The sequence below is a fragment of the Oryx dammah genome, unplaced genomic scaffold (assembly GCF_014754425.2).
Source record: "Oryx dammah isolate SB20612 unplaced genomic scaffold, SCBI_Odam_1.1 HiC_scaffold_21, whole genome shotgun sequence".
In the NCBI taxonomy this organism is placed as follows: domain Eukaryota; kingdom Metazoa; phylum Chordata; class Mammalia; order Artiodactyla; family Bovidae; genus Oryx; species Oryx dammah.
Window position 1 is genome coordinate 19,562,020 of NW_024070205.1, and position 20,489 is coordinate 19,582,508.

The 20,489-nt window shown below is 56.7% G+C and overlaps 1 protein-coding gene across 2 annotated transcripts in view; it reads right to left on the reverse strand.

The window, feature by feature from the left end:
• Positions 1-1,845: 1,845 nt before the first annotated feature.
• The window catches only part of QSOX1 (quiescin sulfhydryl oxidase 1), a 40,678-nt gene continuing 22,034 nt past the window's right edge, over positions 1,846-20,489 (reverse strand). Inside the window, exons 6-13 of one of the 2 annotated variants that reach the window (XM_040263869.1) lie at positions 18,892-19,037; positions 17,088-17,222; positions 14,969-15,098; positions 10,545-10,667; positions 9,619-9,766; positions 5,866-6,045; positions 3,356-3,579; positions 1,846-2,520 (exon numbers count right to left, since the gene is read on the reverse strand). In XM_040263869.1, the coding sequence (XP_040119803.1) occupies positions 2,512-2,520; positions 3,356-3,579; positions 5,866-6,045; positions 9,619-9,766; positions 10,545-10,667; positions 14,969-15,098; positions 17,088-17,222; positions 18,892-19,037 (1,095 nt within the window). In that variant the 3' untranslated portion in view covers positions 1,846-2,511. Of the gene's footprint in view, positions 3,580-5,865; positions 6,046-9,618; positions 9,767-10,544; positions 10,668-14,968; positions 15,099-17,087; positions 17,223-18,891; positions 19,038-20,489 lie in introns of both variants that reach the window. The other variant, XM_040263868.1, reaches the window with a different exon arrangement.

A 20,489-nucleotide genomic window follows, 5' to 3' on the forward strand; every position in this document is an offset into this window, starting at 1 on the left:
TTGCTTAGAATTTCTTGTATTTGTGATTTTCCTTTGTTGGAGTTGGCACGTGCTCTCTCTGCCTGCGATGTACTTTTTCCTCTTCACTTTCCTTGGGAACACCCACTCATCTTTCAACACCCAGCACAGCCGCCTCTCCTCTAGGAAATCGTTTCTGAAGTCAGTATGGAACATCCCAGGCAGAGGTGAGTGTGTCAGACCCTGGAACGAGGACCCTTTATTTTGCAGGGGTCCTCTAAGGACCCTCTCCTGCAGGGGAGCTCTCCTAAGGTACAGAAAACAACTTGGAAGGACAGGCAGGTGATGCTCAAATCACAGACGGCCCAGCTTCCAGGCTGGCAGCCCGGGTGGGGGAGGGGACCAGCTGGTGGGCGAAGCCGGTTTATCGATGCTGATGCTGCTGAGAGCCCTGGGGAAATCAAGGTGAAAGGCAGCAGTCCTGCTCAGGAGGCCCACCCCTGTGTATCAATCAGAGGGACTGGGACAGGGTGGAAAGCTGCTCAGGCCGTCTGCCAGGGGCCAAGGTGAGGACGGAGACCCACAACCACCACCAGGGCCCCCTGTGGCCCCAAGTAAGGCCCTACCCCCTGCCTTGGACACCGGGGCTAATCACAGAGTCAGCTTTTCCAGCCTAGTTCTAATTCTGAACGCCTGAGCTTGGTTTTAGAAAATACGGTCACTAGAGCCGTAAGGGCTGGCTGGTAGAAATCTCTGCTCCTGGCATCATGTCAGGTACTAGGTGGTGGAGGTACAGGCGTACTCAAGTGGTCTTGGCCCGGCGGGGGCTGCGGGGCCTCTTTCACCCTTTTGTGGGCCTGTCAGCCTCTCAACCAGGGCCTGGTGGGGCAGGGGAAGATGAGCAGAGATGGCCTGGGTGGATGGAGCAGGCAGGTGGATGACTAGAGCGGGAACACAGAGAGGGAACTCTAGGGAAGAAGAGGCCCACAGAGAGGCTCCAAGTCGCCATCCACTCGCGCGGTCAGGCAGCTAAAGAGGTGACCCAGGGCTATCAAAGCAGGGAAGTGGGGGGTCAACCCCTCCCCACCCGGCTGCCCTAGCAGAGGAGCGGGCGTGGCAACCCACCTGCTCCATCCATCCGGTGCCGAGGCCATCCGAGCAGAGGAAGATGTCAAAGAGAAAACCCCAAATCGGATTGAGGCTCCTGCTCCCCCTTAATGAGGTTCATTATCAGCGGCTCTGATCCTTGTAAAACCCAGCAGGCTGGATTAGGGGCAGCCTCTCTAATCTGGCTGTCTCCTCCCTGCTGAGCAGCCAGTCCAGGCCGGCTCTCACAAACAAGTCCTCTCTCCTTCCTCCAGGGAGAGCGGAGATGTAGGCCACCTGGCTGAGGAGGGCCAGGCAGGTGCAAGCCAAGGTTCCTGGAGCAGGACTGAGAGCACCCGGCTAGGGGCTCCCTAGGAGGGTGGGGAGGAGGTGGCATTGAGGGGCTCCGGGCACAGAGAGCTCTGTGGGCAGTGGGGGATGGCCCATCCAGGAGTGAGGGGCTGTGACAAGGCCCCTTGATCCCCCATGAAGTGACTGGATCCCAGATGAGGCTGGGTTTTGCATATTCTCTCCAGATCTGGACGGGCTTCCCTGGGTGGCCCAGTGGTAAAGAATATGTCTGCCGATGCAGGAAACATGGGTTCGATCCCTGGGGTTGGGAAGATCCCTTGGAGGAGGAAATGGCAACCCACTCCAGTATTCTTGCCTGGGAAATCCCACAGACAGAGGAGACTGGTGGGCTACAGTCCATGGGGTCACAAGAGCTGGACACGATTGAGCGAGTCAACAACAGCAGTCCAGACCTGGACTCTGGTAGCAAGTTAAAGAATACACCGGTGCTTGCCTTAACAAAATAATTTATTCCACAGCCCCTGCTAACAGTGGAGGGGAGTGGGAATCGAGCCTGCGGTCGCTTCGGCTCCTGCCCCCCAGTCATAGATTAGCATCTATTTTGGAGACTAAAATCAAAAGACAAAGACCCAGATCGGAGAGATGGGTTGAGCCTGATGCGGAAAGCACATTCAGAGCAAAGGCTTCACTGGCCCTCTCACAGCTAAGGCACTAGAGACCCAGTTAGCCCTCCGTAAACCCCACACCCCAGCACAGTACCATCACCAGCTCCAGCCTGTGTTCCTCCTGTACCCAAGGTTTGGCAAGGGAGCCAGCCAGAGGCACTCCTCCCAAAGACCTCACCTGGGAGAACAACAGGATTTCCAGAAGCTTCCAAAGCCAAACCCCACCCGGGGGCTGGCGGGGGGGGCAGGGTCTGAGGGGCTGGAGGATGGGCAGGCACAGAGGGCCACAGGCAGTCCTTCCTTCTCTGGCGCAAAGGGCTCTTTGCAGCAGGACGGACGGAGTCCTGGGAAGCAGGGAGGGGGTCCACTCCAGTCCCGGGGCCCCTCCTCTGGAGAGGGGAAACCTTGGACACTGCAGCCTCAATGGCCCCAGTTTAGGGCCAACACCAAGCGGGAAACACTGAAGCTTCGGGGAGAATGAGGCAGGACTTCAAATAAGCTGAAAAAGAGGAATTTGGCGCTGAGAGACTGGGGACGGAGCCTCCCGACCCCGCTGCCCAAGGCTGCCCTTGCCTATGCTGGCAGATGAATCCGGGCCCTCTGCACATCTCCCTGTCTATGGACCATCCCTTTCCAGAAGCTCCGGGGAGGTTTCACCTCAGCAATTGGTTTTGCTGGGTGTCCCTGGACAAGGAGCAAGGGGAGGGAGGCAGAGAGGGCTGGAAGAGCCCGTGGACGGCAGCTTCCTATCCTGCCCCTCTCCCGGGTTGGACAGTTCAGGCGGCGGGGAGGCTGGCATAGCCCTTCAGAGCCCTTATCCTGGCCCGGAAGTAGGTGTACACGGCCAGCAGGCCCATGAAGGACAGGGAGTAGAGCCCCACGCAGAGGCTAATGTCCAGGTGGGAGAAGTTCCCGCCCAGCATCTGCAGCCACTGGCCCTGGCCCTGCCCGGCCCCAGCCTCGGGCTCCCCATCAGGGATGCCCGCCAGCTGCTGGGAGCTGCGGCCCACTCGGCCCAGCTCTGAAGGGCCTCCGGGGAGGTTCCTCCCAGCCAGGAACTCGGCCAACAACACGGCTCCTGTGTCTCTCCTGCTCAAGCGCTGCTCCCCCTCTGGCTGCTCCAACTTATCCCTGTGAAGCTCCACTGCGTGCTCAGGAGCTCCCGGGTCTGGCTCATCTGTGGCCGCACCGAGGCCAGCCTGCATCTTGGGGTGACTTGCCCCAAGTCCCGCCACTGGGATGGTGGCTCCAGGGGCCTTTATCCCTGAGCCCACTAGGATCTCAGCCTTCTCAGGGGCCAGGGTAACATTTCCAGCTGCCAGCTCCAGCTCCACCTGTTTTGGGATGACTGCCATCCTCTCTGCACCCCTCCGGGGGCCTGGCCCAGCTGAAGGAAGGTCTAGGACGGTGTTGCTTGGGGAGAAGTGGGTCTTCAAGAAGTTGAGGATGTTGTCCAGGTCCCAAACAGGCGCGCCTCGGAGTTCATTGTGGCAGGCGGGACAGAGCTCACGGGGCGGCCACTGCACCTTGGGGAACTGGGGGTCCTCGCTGGGGGCGCCTGGGGAGAGAAGCACACACACAGGTGGCCTGTGACACGCTGGACACCCAGAAACCCAGATCTCACCCTTCCATTCACGATGCCAGCTCCCTCATCCGCACAAAGCGGGCACCGCTGCCCTGGGAAAGGATATGCATGAGAGAGGGCAGATAACAGATCCAGCACAGGGCCTGGGCCACAGCGGTGCCAACAGTAGTGCCTGTCTGGACAAGGAGGTTCCTCCCCACCCCCACCACGCCAGTTTCTCCTCCAGCCACTTCCCCGTGTTAACCCACTGTCTCTGTCACCTTTGCTGCTGGTTTGCACCCACGGGCCAGACAAGGGAAAGGGCGAGAAGACGCAGAATGATCTGTTTGGCAGGCTTTGCTAGGTCCATTAGCATTAACCCTCTTTGCATTTTTCTGAAAGTTCCCAAATTTTACAGGAGTAAAGATACATTCTTTTTGTAATGTTTTTAAAGCAAGAGTTCAAGGCACATCGTAGTTTCGAGGCTTCTCCTGCACCCCCTGCAGCCCTCTGGGGTAGGTAGCGGGTAGTGGAACGCTGGGCTTCCCTGGTAGCTCAGCTGGTAAAGAATCCGTCTGCAATGCAGGAGAGCCCGGTTCGATTCCTAGGTCAGGAAGATCCCTTGGAGAAGGGATAGGCTACCTACTCCAGTATTCTTGGGCTTCCCTGGTGGCTCAGATGGTAAAGAATCTGCCTGCAATGCGGGAGACCTGGGTTTGATCCTGGGTCAAACCCAGGTTGGGAAGACCCCTTGAAGGAGGGCATGGCAACCCACTCCAGTATTCATGCCTGGAAAATCCCCATGGACAGAGGGGCCTGGCGGACTACAGTCCATGGGGTTGCAAAGAGTCAGACACGACTTGGCAACTCAACACAGCACAGTGAAATTTCCTCCTCAGGTGGGTCCCAAGGGCTGGGCACCTGGACGGGGGAAAGGACACTCAGGAGAGAGACAGGAAGTTGCCCTTCCTGCCAGGCTGCTGGGGCCCCACGCGGGGCCAGCTCTGTGGGCAGAGCCCCAGGCTGAGCCCCAGAGGGCCTGCCACCGGCCCCTTGCCCAGGGTCACCTGGGGAATGGCAATCAGCCCATCTCTCTTGGAGGAGGCACCTCTCCTAAAAGGTTTAATAGGGGGGAAGAAAAGTGGTTGGACAGAAGGAAGCAGCAGCAGCAAGTGATGTAAAAATCAGAATGGTTATTTTTGGGGAGGGAGCAACATGGAGATTCCAAGGGTTCAGTGAGAAGTGATAGCGAGCAGACCTTGCAAAGTGAGCACTCCATCTGCACCTGCTCATTATTGCTACTGGCTGATCTGAAAGGGCAGTCCTAGAGAGAGCAAGTGCACTGACTTCCTGGCCCTCCAGCAGCAGCTGGGCCCCCGGGAAAGCCTGGGAGCCTGTAGGTCACACGAGGCTGGAGGCTCAGATGAGCTTCTGGTGGCAGGGGCGGGGCGGGGGCAGGAAGAGAAGGGGTGGGAGAGAGATGGCGCGTGTCTTCTTTAGAAGACCCCCAGGAGGCCCCAGGAGATGCAGACAAGGGCAGCCGCCTGCAGGCCACCTGCTCCACTGGTTCCTTTAACCTCGGCCTGCCCTAGGCCTTCTCCCCTGCCTCCCACCCCTGGGAGGTCTGTCCCAGCCAATCGCACTTCCTCTCTCCCAGCAGAGCAGCCCAGGCTTCCATCCGCAGATGGCTGCTGGTCACCCCTGGAGTTTAATGCTTTTGTCTGTGGGACCCATCAGACTCCTTAACATGGGGAAATAGAAAACACTGAAAACAAGGGGAACGCAGAAGACAAGGCCTCCTCCTGTGAGAATCGGTCCTTGGCTTCCAGGAAGGTTTTTCTTCTCAAGCACGTTTTATCGTTAGACCCCTCCCAGCGGGGTGGAAAAACTCAGCTCTTTTCTCTTTATTGGTTTAAGAATGGGGTCAATAGCCAGAAAGCAGAACAGGGAAGCCAGGAAAAGGGACCCCAGTGAGCCAGAGGGAGTAGCCGTGGTGCTGGGCAGAGAGAAAGCAATGGCACTGGGAGGCCAAGGATCTCAGAGTGCCGAAACCTCAGTCTCCTCATCTGGAAAATAGGTCTAGTGACGCTGGCATACATCAGCAGGGCTGGGAGAGCCCGTGAAGGGGCTCCGGGTGTTAAGCAGCCCCGTGACACACGGAGTGTCACCTAGGGGGACAGTCAGGGTCCCGTCTCCTGCCTCTGGTCCAAGACTCTCAAGTTCCCCCACCTCAGCTTCCCTCTGCAGGTGACTCCAGCCTTGGAGGTCGCCCTGCCTTACCTGCAAGGCGAGCATTGACCTTGTTGTGGCTGGACCAGAACCAAAGGACGGCGCTGTTCAGATTCCCCACCCGCTGCATGGAGCCAGAAGCCATCTGCTCAAAGTGGCCGGCGCACTCTCTGCAGCCGAAGAAGAAGCGGACGTAGCCCCGGATGGCTTGGAGGACCTCCTGAGCCTTGGCTACAGGGAAGAGGAGATGTCAGTCACTGGGGGCCCTGCAGGTTGCTTGGCCCTGCTGACCCCACCAGCAGCCCCATCACAGGCCCACCATGGCCTCCTCTGCATAGGGCACACACACTGGGCCAAGCTGATGCGGGGACTGGTCTCTCTGTCTACTTCACCTTCCAGGGGTGGTCACGGCTCTGACTCCATCTCTCCCCCAGACTCTCAAAGCTCAGTCTCCCTTGTCTGCCTCTTATCCAGGCCCTCATCACTTCCTGACACTTAGGATAAGTCCAAACTCATCATCAGGACACTCAGGCTCTTAGAGATGTGGCAGAGTTGGGCAGGGGCTGGAGCGCCCACCACCCGACCTGTGGGTCCCTACCTTGCCCCTCCTGCCTCAGGCTTCCTGTCGTGACCTGCTCTCCATTGCCTCTCCTCCCTTAGGCTCTACACACCCAGAGCGCATCCTGATCTGGCTCTGCACATCCCCTAATTTGTCTCCATCTCGCTCAGCCCCCTCATGCCCTTCCCCTGGGCTCTCTGGACTGCCAACATCACAGGCTCTGAGCCTCTTCTTGCTCCAACATGGGCTCCTCCCTGAAGATACCACTGCCCCCAGACCTGCCCTTCTTGAACCCCTTTGTCTTCCACACTCCACACACCTCAGGGCTGGAGGAGGTGGAAGGACCCTCCCTGCTGCTGGCTGCATCCAGACTCTGTCTCCTTCCTGCAGTGAACCCCCAGCGCTTTAAAAGCCTGTCTCCCAGTCCCAGCCCTCCACCCACTGGGACTGCAGCACCCTGCTCTCTGTCCTGTTCACCACCACTCCCCGGGCCCTTGGTTTTAGCAACTTCAGGGTCCACACCAAGCTGTGCCTTGCCTCTCACCTCCTCCGTCCTCTCAGCTCCTGCGTCCACCCCCATCGCTCCTTTTGCCTGCCCTCATGCTCTATACCTCACCCCTCTAGCCTTCTCCAAGATTTCACTCCTGTCCATATTTTCATTTGCTACGGCATCATCCATTTCCTCCTTGTATGGGCTCCTTCCGACAGAAAAAAATAACTACAATAAAGAAATTTCTCTCCGACCGGGGTCATACCCCAATCACTCCCCCAGTACCTCCAACTTCTCCCCAGCTCTTCCACTAAAGCCCTGAAACGGCTCTTGCCAGGAGGTCCTCCCTTTGTACCACCTCCTCCGGCCCAGCAGCACCCACTGGGCCAGGTCCTCTCTCTCAAAACTCTTTATGTTGGGGGCCTTCTTGAAATTGCAACGGCGGCTCTTTCTTAGTCTCCTTTGCTGGCCCCCGCTCTCCACCGAGCAGAGGTCTGGAAGCTGAATGCCCCAGAACTCGGGCCTATTTGCACTCTTCTCTGCCCACCCGCTAACGCACTCATCCAGTCCCCACGTCTTAACTGCCATCTACATGCTGCCGACCACGAGGTGTGTGTCTCTGTCATGGACCTCGCCCCAGAACTGTGGGCGTGACTGTCTGCCTCTCCATTCAGAGATTCCACAGATGCACACGGTTCTGCGTGCCCTCTCCCCATCTACTACCACCCCCAAGCCTTCCCACTTCTCGGCTCATAGAACCATCATCCACCAGGCGTTCAGGCCCAAGTCCAGGGTCCGACCAAAGTCCTTCATCCCGCACATTCTTTATCCACCTCATTGAGTCATATCAGCTCTGCCTTTAAAACATACCCAAATCTGCCCTTCTTACACGTGCTCACCTAACAACTCCAGCGCGAGCTGCCACCGCCTCTCCTGGACAAGTTCTACCGCGTCCTAACTGGCTGCCCTGCTTCCACCTTGTTCTGCTCTAAAGCCCTCCACCCAGCCCTCTCTCTAAAGCATCGATCATGCGCATCCCTCCCCTGCCAATGGTCTCCAGTAGATTCTCATAATGCAGGGACTGAAATCCAATTCCCTCCCTCCCCAGGACCTCCAAGTGCCCACCTCCTCTCCTGCAGCCCCCTCCTGGCCCACTCTGGGGCTGCAAACACGCCTGACTTGCTTCCTGCTCTTTCCAGTCCTTGACCTGTGTTACGGACTGAACTGTGTCCTCTAAAGTTTTTATGCTGTAGTCCTAAGGCCAGTCCTTCAGAATGTGACTGTATTTGGACACAGCATCTTTAAAAAGGTGATTAGGTGAGAATGAGGTCACTGGGGTGTATCCTATTGCAACATGACTGGTGTCCTTGTAAGAAGGGGACACTTGGACACAGCCAGGAACATCCACAGGGAGGACCATGTGACGACCCAGGGAGACGATGGCCATCTACAAAACCAAGGAGAGGCCTCCGTGGAACCCACCCTGCCAACGCCTTCATCGTGGACTTCCAGCTTCCAGAACGTGAGAAGACACTTTTCTGTTGTTTAAGGCCCAGTGTGTAGCAGCTCATTGTGGCAGCCTGTTCAGATTCAGGCAGCCCAGGGGGGCTCCCGTCCCAGACATCCCATCACTGCTTCCCTCTCACCAATCAGGTCTCAGCACTGGGCCCCTCCTCAGAGGAACCTCCCCCAGCCAGCCAGCCTGTCTGAACACACAACCCCTCCTCAGCCCCTCACCCAACCATGGGCTCTGTCTTCCTTACAGACTCACCATCACACCTGAAGTGATCTATCTGTGTGTTTACTGTCTGTCTCCTGACACTGGAATATTGTCCCCTCGAGGCAGGGATGTCTTGCTGCAAGCACTGCTATACCTGACCCCTAGCACGGGGCCTGGCTCTTCAGAGACACTCTGCAAATCGTGGCTGATAGGCCGACTGGCTGTCTGCACGCCTGGCCACTCCTCCAGTTCCCTCTGTCTCTGCACAGGCCATCTCCTCCATCCGGGAGTCTGGTCCATCTTACCCCTCACTGACCTCCTCCTGCCCTTCCCAACGTCGTGGAGCACTCCCTCGCTCCCCTACCCCTGTGCATCCTCCTCTCCCTGTTGCCCCTGGGCCCTGGCAGACAGCCCGTCAGCCCTGTGCCCACCTGCTTCACAGTCCATTGGGGGCAGGCATGTCTCTCCCAACTTTGCGTGCTTCAGGCTGAGCCAGGGCCTGGCATGAGCCTGGTCCCTCAGTGAACAGGGGCTGAACTGGGTGCCCACCCATTCAGCCGTTTCATGTGGCTGAGGGGCAGGGTGAGTGATGGAGAGCAGTTGCTTTGGGTACAAAACAGGGCAAAGGGGGCAAGGTTTCCCCAGCTTCCCCTAGAAAATGATTTTTTCAGGGGGAAATACAGTAAAGTTGTTCAGAGTCCATGGTATTAGCTGCATAAATTGTGAAGAAGACATAGATTTTTTTTCTTTACGGGAGTATAAAAAACAGAACTAGATCATAAAACAAGCTTGTGGCTTTGAGAAAGCCAGGGAGCAGCCTCACACCCCTGAGTTTGTGAGGCACCACCCTGGGGGCTATGAGCAGGACGGAGTGGCAGGACAGAGTGTCCTCCAGGCCCTCCTGCTCTGGGTCCAGGCTGATCACGTGTCCCTGGCTGCAAACGCAGACTCCCCTCAGTTCAGGCCTGCAGGGGGCGCCAGCAGAGGGCGGGATGGGGTGGGCTGAGGCACGGGGGTGCCCGGGCCTCCACTCACCTCTTTCCTGAGAAGGGTGTACACCTTCCTGAGCTGCCTGCACGGTCAGGAAGTGGAACAGGATCCACAGGGAGCAGGGAAAGCCCCGGAAATGCGGCTCACTCCCCTGGCAGCCCACCCAGCTCACCTTCTCCGCGAGCACAGCGCCCTAGGGGACACACAGGAGGGTGAGCGCACGTGCGAAGGAGAACCAGGAACCGCGCGGGGAGAGCAGCTTGCAGGAGACTCCAGGTCTGCGCGCAGCCCTGACTCAAACGGTTCCTTTTCTCCGTCTGTCACCTTGAGGTGGGCGTTTCCCTTCCACTGGTGACACCCATCAAACGAGCAGGAGGGCTGAGACGGTGACACAGACCAAGTCACGTCCCTCCCCTAGCCTCAACCTCGCCCCCTGCAGAATGAGCGGTTCATCTCCAAGGGTCCTGCAGGCGTGATGCCCCCCGCCACACGTCTGTGAGGTTCTGCACCTCTATTGGCTGACGTGCCCACCTGTGCAAACAGCGGTGATACCAGGAGCCCAGAAAGCGCCCCTGGAGAGAAGCTGCGCTGAGGAGCCCGGCAGGCAACAGAGGGCTGTGGTTAAAAAGCTCTCCCACCAGGGGTGTCTCACAACCAGCTCTAAAGCCCAGCTTAACTGCTTACTGGCTGTGTGGCCTTAGACACACACAGAGTTACTTGACCTCTGCTTCTTCATCTGCCCAGTGGGAATAGTATCTGCCTTCCACTAATGTTGTGAGGATTAAGTGAGGTCTGGAGAGATAGAGCTCAACAGATGGCGGTTCACTCGTGACCAACACAAGGACTCAACCAAGATCACGGCCTCCTTCCTAAATGCGGATTGGTGAGGAGGTCAGAAGGGACAAGGTGGACCCCTTATGCTCCCATAGATATGGAACATGGAGGAGAGCTTCTTTGCCTCCCAGACTCACCTCCTTCCTGCTGTCCAGCGCATTTTTAAAGAAACCATAGGGAATTTTCTTTCTCTGCTGCTTCTTGAGCCAGTCGTTCATGGAGTGCAGGAAGTTCTGGACTAAGGGCCGGCCACGGAAGTACTATGGAAGCGATAAGTGGAGAGTGAGAAGCAACTCCCTGGGAGTTCCCCTGGGGAGGGCAGTGGGGGTGGGCGGAAGGGGGCTGAGGTATGTTCTGGAATGTTCCAAAAGCACCAGGAAAACATCCTAAGGCCCAAATGTGAGAAGGAAAAAAAACACCCAAATGTGGGCTCCTCACTCACTACCTTTGCCCTGGGACACCTGGGAAGGCGAGGCGGAGGGCTGGGCAGAGGCGCTCAGTGGGGCTGGGCCCTCAAGGCCACCCCCACTCCAGGCTGCAGGCTGGGGCTCTGAGCCCTGACCACACGCCCACTGGGGGGGGGGAGGCCAAGCACCTGTGTTACTGCCCAGGGCGGCTGGGACCCCTGGGCCACACAGGCCTCTGTTCAGGTAATCTTCTGATAGAGCAGCTGATTAGCAAACTGACCAGCTGGGCTGGGCTGGCAAATGGCCTTTCATTTGTATTCCACGGGCTGCCAGTGGCGACCAGGCAGCGCAGGGGCCAGAGCGGAGATCCAAATCTTGATGGGAACTCCCCGTAGTCTCTGAGGAGCAGGAAAAGCTACTCTGAAGATAAGTCAACTCAAATCTGATTAGTATCAGCACTTTAAAACCACAAGGACTCCAGGGAGGAGGATGGCTGTGTTGTGTGTGTGTGTGTGTGTGTGTGTGTGCACATAAGCACATGCACGAGCATACCCGGGGTGGGGGAAGGAGAGAGGGGGCTGCAGCAGCAGAGCAGGTCAGAAAAATCATCGAGAAGGTCAGGAGGACAATACAGAGAAACTTGGGGAACAAGAGCACAGAAAAACATTTGTAAGAAGAAGGAAGCTGAAGACAGGAATGATCCCTAAACAGAAAAATCTGCCAAGGGATCCAGTCCTCTGAGGGAGTCATGGCATGTTCTTATCAAACCTCCAGGCAGGACACTGTCCCCCAGCAAGAGAAATGGCCAGAAAGAATCCTGTGCTTTGACACGCTGTCTCTTGGTCAGCTCACACTGGCCTCTGGGTTCTCAACACAAATTTACAGCTTCAAGTCAGCGTTTCCTCACTGACCTTCACCCGCTGTCCTGATTAGGAAAGATGACGCCCTCTAAGGCCATGGTGTCAGGAGGGAGGATGAATTAAGGGGCTCTGGACTGCAGGGAGTTACCCTGTGCCGGGAGCAGGGAAACTCTGGTGATCACATGCCACCTAGTGGCCAGTCCTGCCAGCCGCTTCCACCAGGGAGCAGGGAGATCCCTGCTGGGCTGCAGGGCCGACCCACAGCCGATAGGTCCCCAAGGCTGCGCAGGCGGAGGGAGCTCTATGCCCCCCAGGCTTTCTTCGGTGCCCCAGGCACGCAGTGGGGAAGGGTGACGGTTAGCTCACACACACATGTGATGCAACGATGCTAGAACCCACCCGTGGAGTTTTGTTCTGAGAAATACAGATAAGCTACAACACAAAGGAGCACTCTTCAGAGTCACACCTTGTCAGAGGCCAAGGAATGGTGTGTGTGCACGCGCTCAGTCATGTCCGACTCTTTGCAACCCCATAGACTGTAGCCCACCAGGTTCCTCTGTCCATGGAATTTTCCAGGCAAGAGTACTGGTAGTGGGTGGCCATTTCCTACTCCAAGGGAATCTTCCCAATGCAGAGACCTGAGTCTCTAGCACCACCTGGGAACCCCCTCAAGGAATGGTTCACTTCAGTTCAGTCGCTCAGTCATGTCCAACTCTTCGCAACTCCACGAACCGCAGCACGTCAGGCCTCCCTGTCCATCACTCCCGGAGTCCACGCAAACTCATGTCCATCGAGTCGGCGATGCCATCCAGCCATCTCATCCTCTGTCGCCCCCTTCTCCTCCTGCCCTCAATCCCTCCCAGCATCAGAGTCTTTTCAAATGAGTGGCTGCTCCTATTACTGCTGCTCAGGAAGAAGCAAGGGTAGGGCCAGAAGTCTCTACAGTCTCAGGGGCTGTGCTGCTCGGCTCAAACAGAGGCCTCCAAGCCCGTGCCCTCTGGCCCACGGCTCCTACCTCGAGTCTGCCTCTGCCCCAGGGCCAGCCCTCTCCTCTCTGAGGGGCGTGTCTTCCAGCAGGGAGGACTTCACCCCAAACTCAGTTCCAGCACTGCCTAGGGCAGAAGCTCGGTGGGCAGCACTTAAGCCTCTGCCTGGTCAGGACTTTCCTGGGTCGAGTTCTTTTCCCTCACACAGGGGTGGGGGGCGCAAACCAAAAGCTGCTCTGAGTCCAGTTGAGAGACGCAAGCAGCAGTTGACAGCCCCTCCTGGGAGGAGTCCTTCAGAGAGGACTGGTCTGTGGGGTGATGGGGTCCCTCCCAGCTTCCTGGCTGCCCCTCCTCATGTGTCGAGCAGGAAGATACAGAACTACTCCAGGATTCCTCCCCTCTCCTGATTCTCTGGGCCAGCCACCCCGGGCCTCAGCCATGTGAGGACCAAGTGGCTCACAGGGCTGGTGGGGAAAGGCTCTATTATCAGATGGGGCTGAAGAACAGGGGCCTGGCCTGCATGGAACAACTGAGAGGGGCCGAAGGCTGTCTCAGCTGAGATTGGAACGGCATGGTGGCAAGCACTCACCACCTCCCAGGGTCCTCGGTGTAACCACACCTGCCTATCACCAAGCCAAGTGGACCAGGAGGCCAGGACTGGTGAGGCGGGACAAGGGGCTAGGCAGGCAGCAGTTCCTGAGGGAGAGGTACAGACCACCCCCAGAGGGAGCCGCAGCTGCCCCAGAAGGAGGGGCTCAGACCTGCCCCCCAGGGCGAGGGCCGCTGAGTCAGCAATCAGCCTCTGAAGGGGATGGAGCCCGCATCTGACTCAGCATCCTGGGTAGCCAGAGCCTTGGGATTTAAGTAGGGCAGTGCTGGCAGGGGGCCTGGAGCCACAGAGAAGGATGCGGGGAGGGAGGAGGCAGCAGGTGCACAGAGAGGAGGCAGCTGGCATCTCATCTTCAGAGACGAGGAAGGAGCATGGCAGAGAAAGGGCCCAAGCTCTAAACCTGGAGAGGGTGTGTGCATGTGTGTTCTAAACCTGGAGAGGGGGTGTGTGTGTGTGTGTGTGTCTGTGAAGTATGGCAGAGAAAGGGCCCAGCTCTAAACCTGGAGAGGGTGTGTGTGTGTGTGAGTGTGTGTGTGTGTGTGTGTGTGTGTGTGTGTGTGTGTGTAGCATGGCAGAGAAAGGGCCCAGCTCTAAACCTGGAGAGGGGTGTGTGTGGGTGTGGGTGTGAGGGTGTGTCTGAAGGTGTGTATGTGTGTGTTAGTCACTCAGTCATATCCAACTCTTTGCAACCCCATGGACTGTAGCCCACCAGGCTCCTCTGTCCATGGGATTTCTCCAGGCAAGAATACTGGAGTGGGTTTCCATTTCCTCCTCCAGGGGATCCTCCCAACGCAGGGGTCAAACCCTGGTCTCATGCATTGGCAGGCAGACTCTTTACCATCTGAGCCATCAGGGAAGCCAGCTTAGATTAGCTGTGCTGTGCTCTGCTTAGTTGCTCGGTCATGTCCAATTCTTTGCGACCCTGTGGACTATAAGCTGCCAGGCTCCTCTGTCCATGGGATTCTCCAGGCAAGAATACTGGAGTGGGTTGTCATTTCCTCCTCCAGGGGACTGAACCTGGAACCTCAGTTCAAACCCTGGCCATGACACCTCCTCCTGGGAAGCCTAAGGCAGGTCACTTGGGTAACCTGCACCTCCTAAGGGGGGAGCGAGACTGAGAGGATTAAATCCCTGACACACATCAGGTCCTCCGTAAGCAGGAGCTGCACGTACATGGCTACTGGCGTGGAGGAGCCATGCTGGCAGGAAACTACAAAGGAGGGAGGAAGGCCTGGCTAAGGCCAGGGAGCTCCCTCTGACTCTGAGTCTGAGAAGGGAAAGAAGAGACTCAGAGAAGCCTTCATGCCTTCACTGTGGGGTCCACAGCTTCTCCTTTCCCAGTGATCACGACAGGGAGTGAGAGGCCACACTCCAGGCTCGGCCTGAGGCGGAGGACTCAGGCAGGCAGATGTGTGCAAATGGGAATATCCCCCGGGCATCCGGTGCCATGTCCCACCTACCTCCCTGCACAGGGGAAGGGGGTTGTCCCGGGGGGCTGGGGGGCGTGTGACTGGGGCCACAGGGCAGCAGCCCATGGTGGACTGCAACGGCTGGTGGGTCCAAAGATCCGAACCCAACCATGAGCTCCAGAGGAAGGGGCCGGGCTAACTCCTCCAGGCGGGCACAGCACCGGCCTGCAGGGATGCACATGGGTCCCATGTGGAGCTGCCGAATGAGGGGCCCCAGGGCCCCACTCACCTGGGCCAGCACTGCCATGAACTTTTTCAGGGCCACCAGGCGCTGCCCCTCCAGGACAGAGAACTTGCCCACTTCTATCCGGAGGATGTAGTGCAGTGCTGATTCCAGGTCAGCCGTGTAGATCTTGGAGCTGAGGACCCAGACGGAGCCAGGGAGAGAAAGGGGTGACAACCGTGGGGCAGGGGTGGAGGAGGAGCACCCAGGGCCAGAAGGAGGGAAGAGGAGGCACTCCCGATGGTCACAGAGTCCTACATGCTTGCGTTTGGCTCTGCCAGTAACTAGCTGTGTGACCCTGAGTGGATTACTTAACGTCTCTGAGCCTCAACTCCTCATCTGTAAGATGGGGATAATAATAACTTGCTCACAGGTAGGTTGCTGAGAGGATTAAACAAAAGCACAAACACAAAACCCTCGGTAGCTCCTGGCATAGAGTGGGGTTTTCCCTCTGCAGGCCCACAGCCCCACCTCTCCTAGCACTCACAAAAGACCACAAGGAGAACGTTGAGCTTCGTGCTCTGATCTGAACAAAGACTCCAAGGGACAGGCGAGTAGACCCACAGGAGCACCCACACAACAAGGCTCTGGGGAAGCCAGGCCCTCCGAAAGGCCATGGGTTTGGCTGCCTGTCAAGGCTGAGAATGGGGTTTTGGAAATGGGGAAGAGGGGCTTCCAGTTATTTTGATTGCTGCTCTGGCAGCTGCCAAACCGTGGGCATCGGGCAGGGATCCATCTTACACCTCTTGGGCTGACCCCAGCCCTAGGAGAAGGGTTGCAGGCTCCATGCTGGCTGCTCCACCCCATGCCCATCGCTGCTCTCATGGGATCTGAGCCCAGGGCCCCAAAGGACGGGCTGCGTCTTTACCCTCTCCTCCTGACCCCTGGTTCTGGTCTCGTTCTGTGGTGGGCTAGCCCTGGGAGCTTGGGCAACTCAGCCCACCTCTCTGGCCGCAGTGATCTCACGGGTAAAGTGAACTTCTGCCCCACCTGCCTCTGGAGGTGGTGGGGAGTCAGCAAGGTCAGCTGACGGGTGGGCACTGTGGCTACCTGCGCTTTACCCTCCTGCCCAAGTCCCCTCTCTCTGCTCCCTTTCTATGTCCTGGAGTCTCAGTTTCCTTCTCCATGCCTGTGTCCTGCGTCAAGGAGTGGCCCCCGATTAAAGGGGCTATTGGACAGAAGTACCAGCAGAGCCCAGCACATATGGCTAGAAGTGCCAGCCATCACAGCAATCTGAATGATAAGAAGAATTACAATTTGAATAATTACAATGATCACTCTCACTTTCTCTTTCCTTCTCACTTGATTTACTAAAAACCTCTCCATTAGCACTTTCCATCCTTAGAGTCCCTCATGCTGGGATGCAAAATCCTTCCTGGAATCTGATGACCCCACTCCGTGTTCTCTTGTGCAGCGCCCTGCTGGGGACCACCCTCTGGACTCAGCTCTGAGCTTCCTGCTCAGCCATTTCCGTGTGGTACACTCCTGGGGGCCAGAGCAAGAATCTACGGCCCTGTCTCCCTGCCCAAGGCAGAAATTCTACTCCCAGGGCGGGGCTGAAGAGGCTGAGAGAGAAGAACAGTTTCCTCGTGCTTACAGCTGTGCACAAAGATGCTGACTACCCTGAAGAAAAGTAGTGAGCTTCTTGACCCCAGAGGCATTCAGTTGAGGTCAGGTGCCTTCCTAGAAGGGATGCTGTGAAGGGACTGTAATCTCTGGGCAGGGACCATATCTGCCCTGCACAGTTGGTATTCCTGGTGCCTAGCACATAGCAGGGACTCAAAAATCTGTGTTGGAGAAATAATTGCTTGGGTGGGAAGTTGTTTTGGAGGCTGTAGATCATCCTCCCAAGCTGATTTTACTTGCTCTTGAATAGAGTTAAGCTTAAGGAATGTGGGCATCAGAAGTATGCATTCCATCATGAAGTATGCAGTCATCAGATGCTGCTGCCCCAACAAGAAGACTCTCCAGTACGTGCCCAGCAGCCCGGGTGCCCCTAAGGCCAAGGCCAGCCCTCCAGAGTCAGGCTTGTGGCAAGGAACAGCATGTGGAAGGAAGGGGTGGGCCGGGGAGGCTGCGATCAGAGGAGAGGGTGAGGAAGGGAAGGGAAGAGGCGAGGCCTTACCGATCTGCAACTTTCCACACGGTGGGAGCTACGGCGCTGGTGGTGGCTGGCGCAGCTGTGGTCTGGACAGCCTCCCTGGTCGTCCCAGAAAACTTCCGCAGGTAAGTGGTGTAGAAAGATCTGGATTCTGTAAGCCTATGAGGGAAGGGAATCCCCGGGGAGAGGCAGTGAGCTCGGAGGAGTGAAACCCCAGGGCTAACTCATGACAAGAGAGAAGGCCGGTGGCTCCCCTGATGAAAATGTTTATCAAGAAATATTTGAACTTGGTTTGATCTTATCCTCAGTGAGGTCAAAAGCAAGGCACCCCAGCCTCACGTTAACCTTTCTATTCACTGGCCATGCTGTGCCTAGTCTGCTTAACACCAGTCTGAAATCAAAATCCCCCCTGGGAAAGAGGCTGGGCCTGTGAATTCCTTGACTTGCCCCAGAGAGGTGGGGGGTGGGCAGGGGACAGGGCACTTTCCGGAGCAGGTGGGTCTTCTGGGGAGAATGTTACTTCTGGCCGCAGACTGGACGGTGGGTCTGATGATCCTCCCCAGAGACCAAAGATACAAAGTGCCATGTGTGGCCTCAAGGAAGTGCACAAGCTGGCTCCAAGATACCAGAGGCAACATCACGCCCCAAGGAAGTCAACGGAAGTTTGATACCTGACTTTGAAAAAAAAAATCACAGCCACAATCCCCCAAACCACTAAAATTCTCAAGTCTCTTCCAATCCTTTTGATTTCCCTGTCTCTTCTCATAAAGAGGAGTCCTCAGGGGCAGGCGACGCCTCCTAGTCAGGACCACTGGAGGGAAGGACGTGACGCCCAGCGGTGAGATGGGACACCCCGGGGGAGCCGGCGTCAAGAAACATTGCTTTCCACTCCACTGTCCCAGCCCGATGCCGATCAATGAGCAGATGGCTCAGAAGCAGCATCGTCACAAACCATTTTCCCCTTCACCAACTCTAAGAGCGGAAACAATGCCTCTGCTCCCACCAGGACTGACACGGCCTGCCCCTCCCTGTCCCCACTGCCGTCCTGCCTCCTCCCCGGCCGCGCTCCTGACGAGCCCTGGCCCCGTGCTGCTGGGTGGCCGGGAGTACCAGGGGCCACAATGCCCGGCCCCGGAGCGGGATGGCACAATGGTCCCGAAAAGCGGCTCACTGGATGCCTCAGGCCGGCCTCAATCTCCCTGGCCCTCAGGCCCCTGCCTGCGGGGCCGGGCGGACATCAATCATCTGCCCAGGGAGGGCACCAAGGCACCATCTGGCACCATTTAATGGGCCATTCAGCAGTGGGAGCCTGACAGAGGGGCTGCGGCTGGCCTGATTGTTTTCTCTTGGCATTTTGGAACTGGCTATTGTCTGGCTCCTAATGAACTTTTCTGCAATTAGAAAACCAAAGGGAGGGAGGGTCAGTGATAGCTGAGTGCTTGCCAGGCCCGCAGCCTGCCAAGGAGTCTGTCTGTGAAGAGAGGAGGGTGGGGAATAGGGCCAGGGCTGCGGTGGGGTTGGTGCAGAAGCACTGGCGCTGGCTGGGTGCTGAGTGTGCCAGGGACCTGGGCCTGAACTGCTGAGCGGGGGGGCGGAGGTATGTGTGAAGCATCCTGGGCCCTGACTTCAGGCTGTAGACTCCCCAACCCTGCCGTAGGCAGACATCTGCTTCTCCTGCAGAGGGTGCTCCCTGCTTGCCCAGGGACTCCTCAGGAGACTGGCAAGACAAAGAACTCATCAGCCCCTGTGAAAGGCTGGCGGCCTCTCCAGGCAGGAAGAAAGGAGAAACACAGGGATGGATGGGGGAGAGGGGTGGAGAGACACTCACGCGGGGACCCGGGAGAAGGAGCCGTTCCGAGACAGCAGGTAGCAAGACGGGAAGTTGGTGACACCAAACTTGTTCACCACGTCACGCTCCGTGTTCAGGACCCTGCGCACCGCTATGCCCTGGCGCTGTGACAGGTCCAGCGTCACCTGCAGAGACAGGGGGACATCAGGGTGGGGCAGCCACTGGGCATGCACCTGGGTGACAGCTGTGCTCCAGCCAGACTCTCAGCCTTTCCAAGTGGAGGCTTTCGTCATGAGTGACAGTCACCAACCACATCCAACCCACAACAAGGCATGCAAACGCTGCCTCCTCGGAACCGTGCAGGCCACAAGTCTCAAATCTTTGAGGACTGTCCCAATTTAATGTAACTTTCTCTCCAATGAATTGCAAAAGGCATAATAAAATGTGGCTTCATCTTTATATTTGTAAGACTTCTGTCTATGTCCCGAATCAGAAAAGCACTTAGACACAATGATTTTATTTTTAGAAAGAGTTCAGGAGAAGAACCCGCCTGCCAACGCAGAAGACGTAAGAGATGCAGGTTCGATCCCTGGGTTGGGAAGATCTCCTGGAGGAGGAAATGGCAACCCACTCCAGTATTCATGCCTGGAGAATCGCATGGGTAGGGAAGCCTATGGTCCATAGGGTCACAAAGAGTTGGACACAACTGAATCGACTTAGCACTACCATTAAGAAGGAGAAATATAATATTAGGTAGTATTTATTGAGTATGTATTATGTTTTATATACAGATTGCTTCATTTAATCTTCAAAAATAACATTCACTACGAAATAGGAACAATTACTAGGAGACTAAGCCAGGTGGCACAGAATACCATGGCTGCTTGGGTTTAAATCATGGCCCAATCAGACTAAATCTCTCCCAGACTCCATTTCCTTACTTGCAAAATTGTAATAATACCCCACTCCAAGGGCTGTTAAGAAGACTGAATAGATTAATTTTACAAGAATGCTTCTAATAATGACTAGTAAATAGTATGTACCTAAGTATCTGTTTAAAAAATCAAACTCCTATTGTACAGTAGAGGCAAAAGCTAAAGCTCAGCAGTGAAATCACGTGATCAGATCACACAGCTAACAAATGCCTGAGCTGGGCTATAAATCCCAAGTCAATCTGCCTCCAGAGCCAGGGCTCTTGGCCAGTGTGTCCTCCTGCCTCTCAAACCACCCATCCCTGAGCATCTCTGCATGAACATGGGTCCCCTGCCCCTGGTTATTAGAGGGATGGAGGGAGCATAGTGGGGAGAGCTATTCCAATGAACATTCATCAATCATCTCTACAGGCATGACCCCAGGTGTGGAAGGGGACCCCAGAAGGGCCAGGCATCCTTCAGCAAAGCTCCCTGCTCCTCCCACCTCCATGCTTCCAGTCTCAAGGCTGAGAGGTCTGGAGAAACCTCAGAGTGTTCTACTGTGCTTGGTGAGTTTCAGGAGGAAAACCACCCAGAATCAACAGTGGTGTTTAATTTCATCCCCTCTCTCCTTACCTCCTAGCACTGCCTTACAACATCTCCTGGGCACTGGCCTGTCCCACCTCAGGACCTGGAATAAGCCCAGGGGCCTGAGAAGTTCATGAT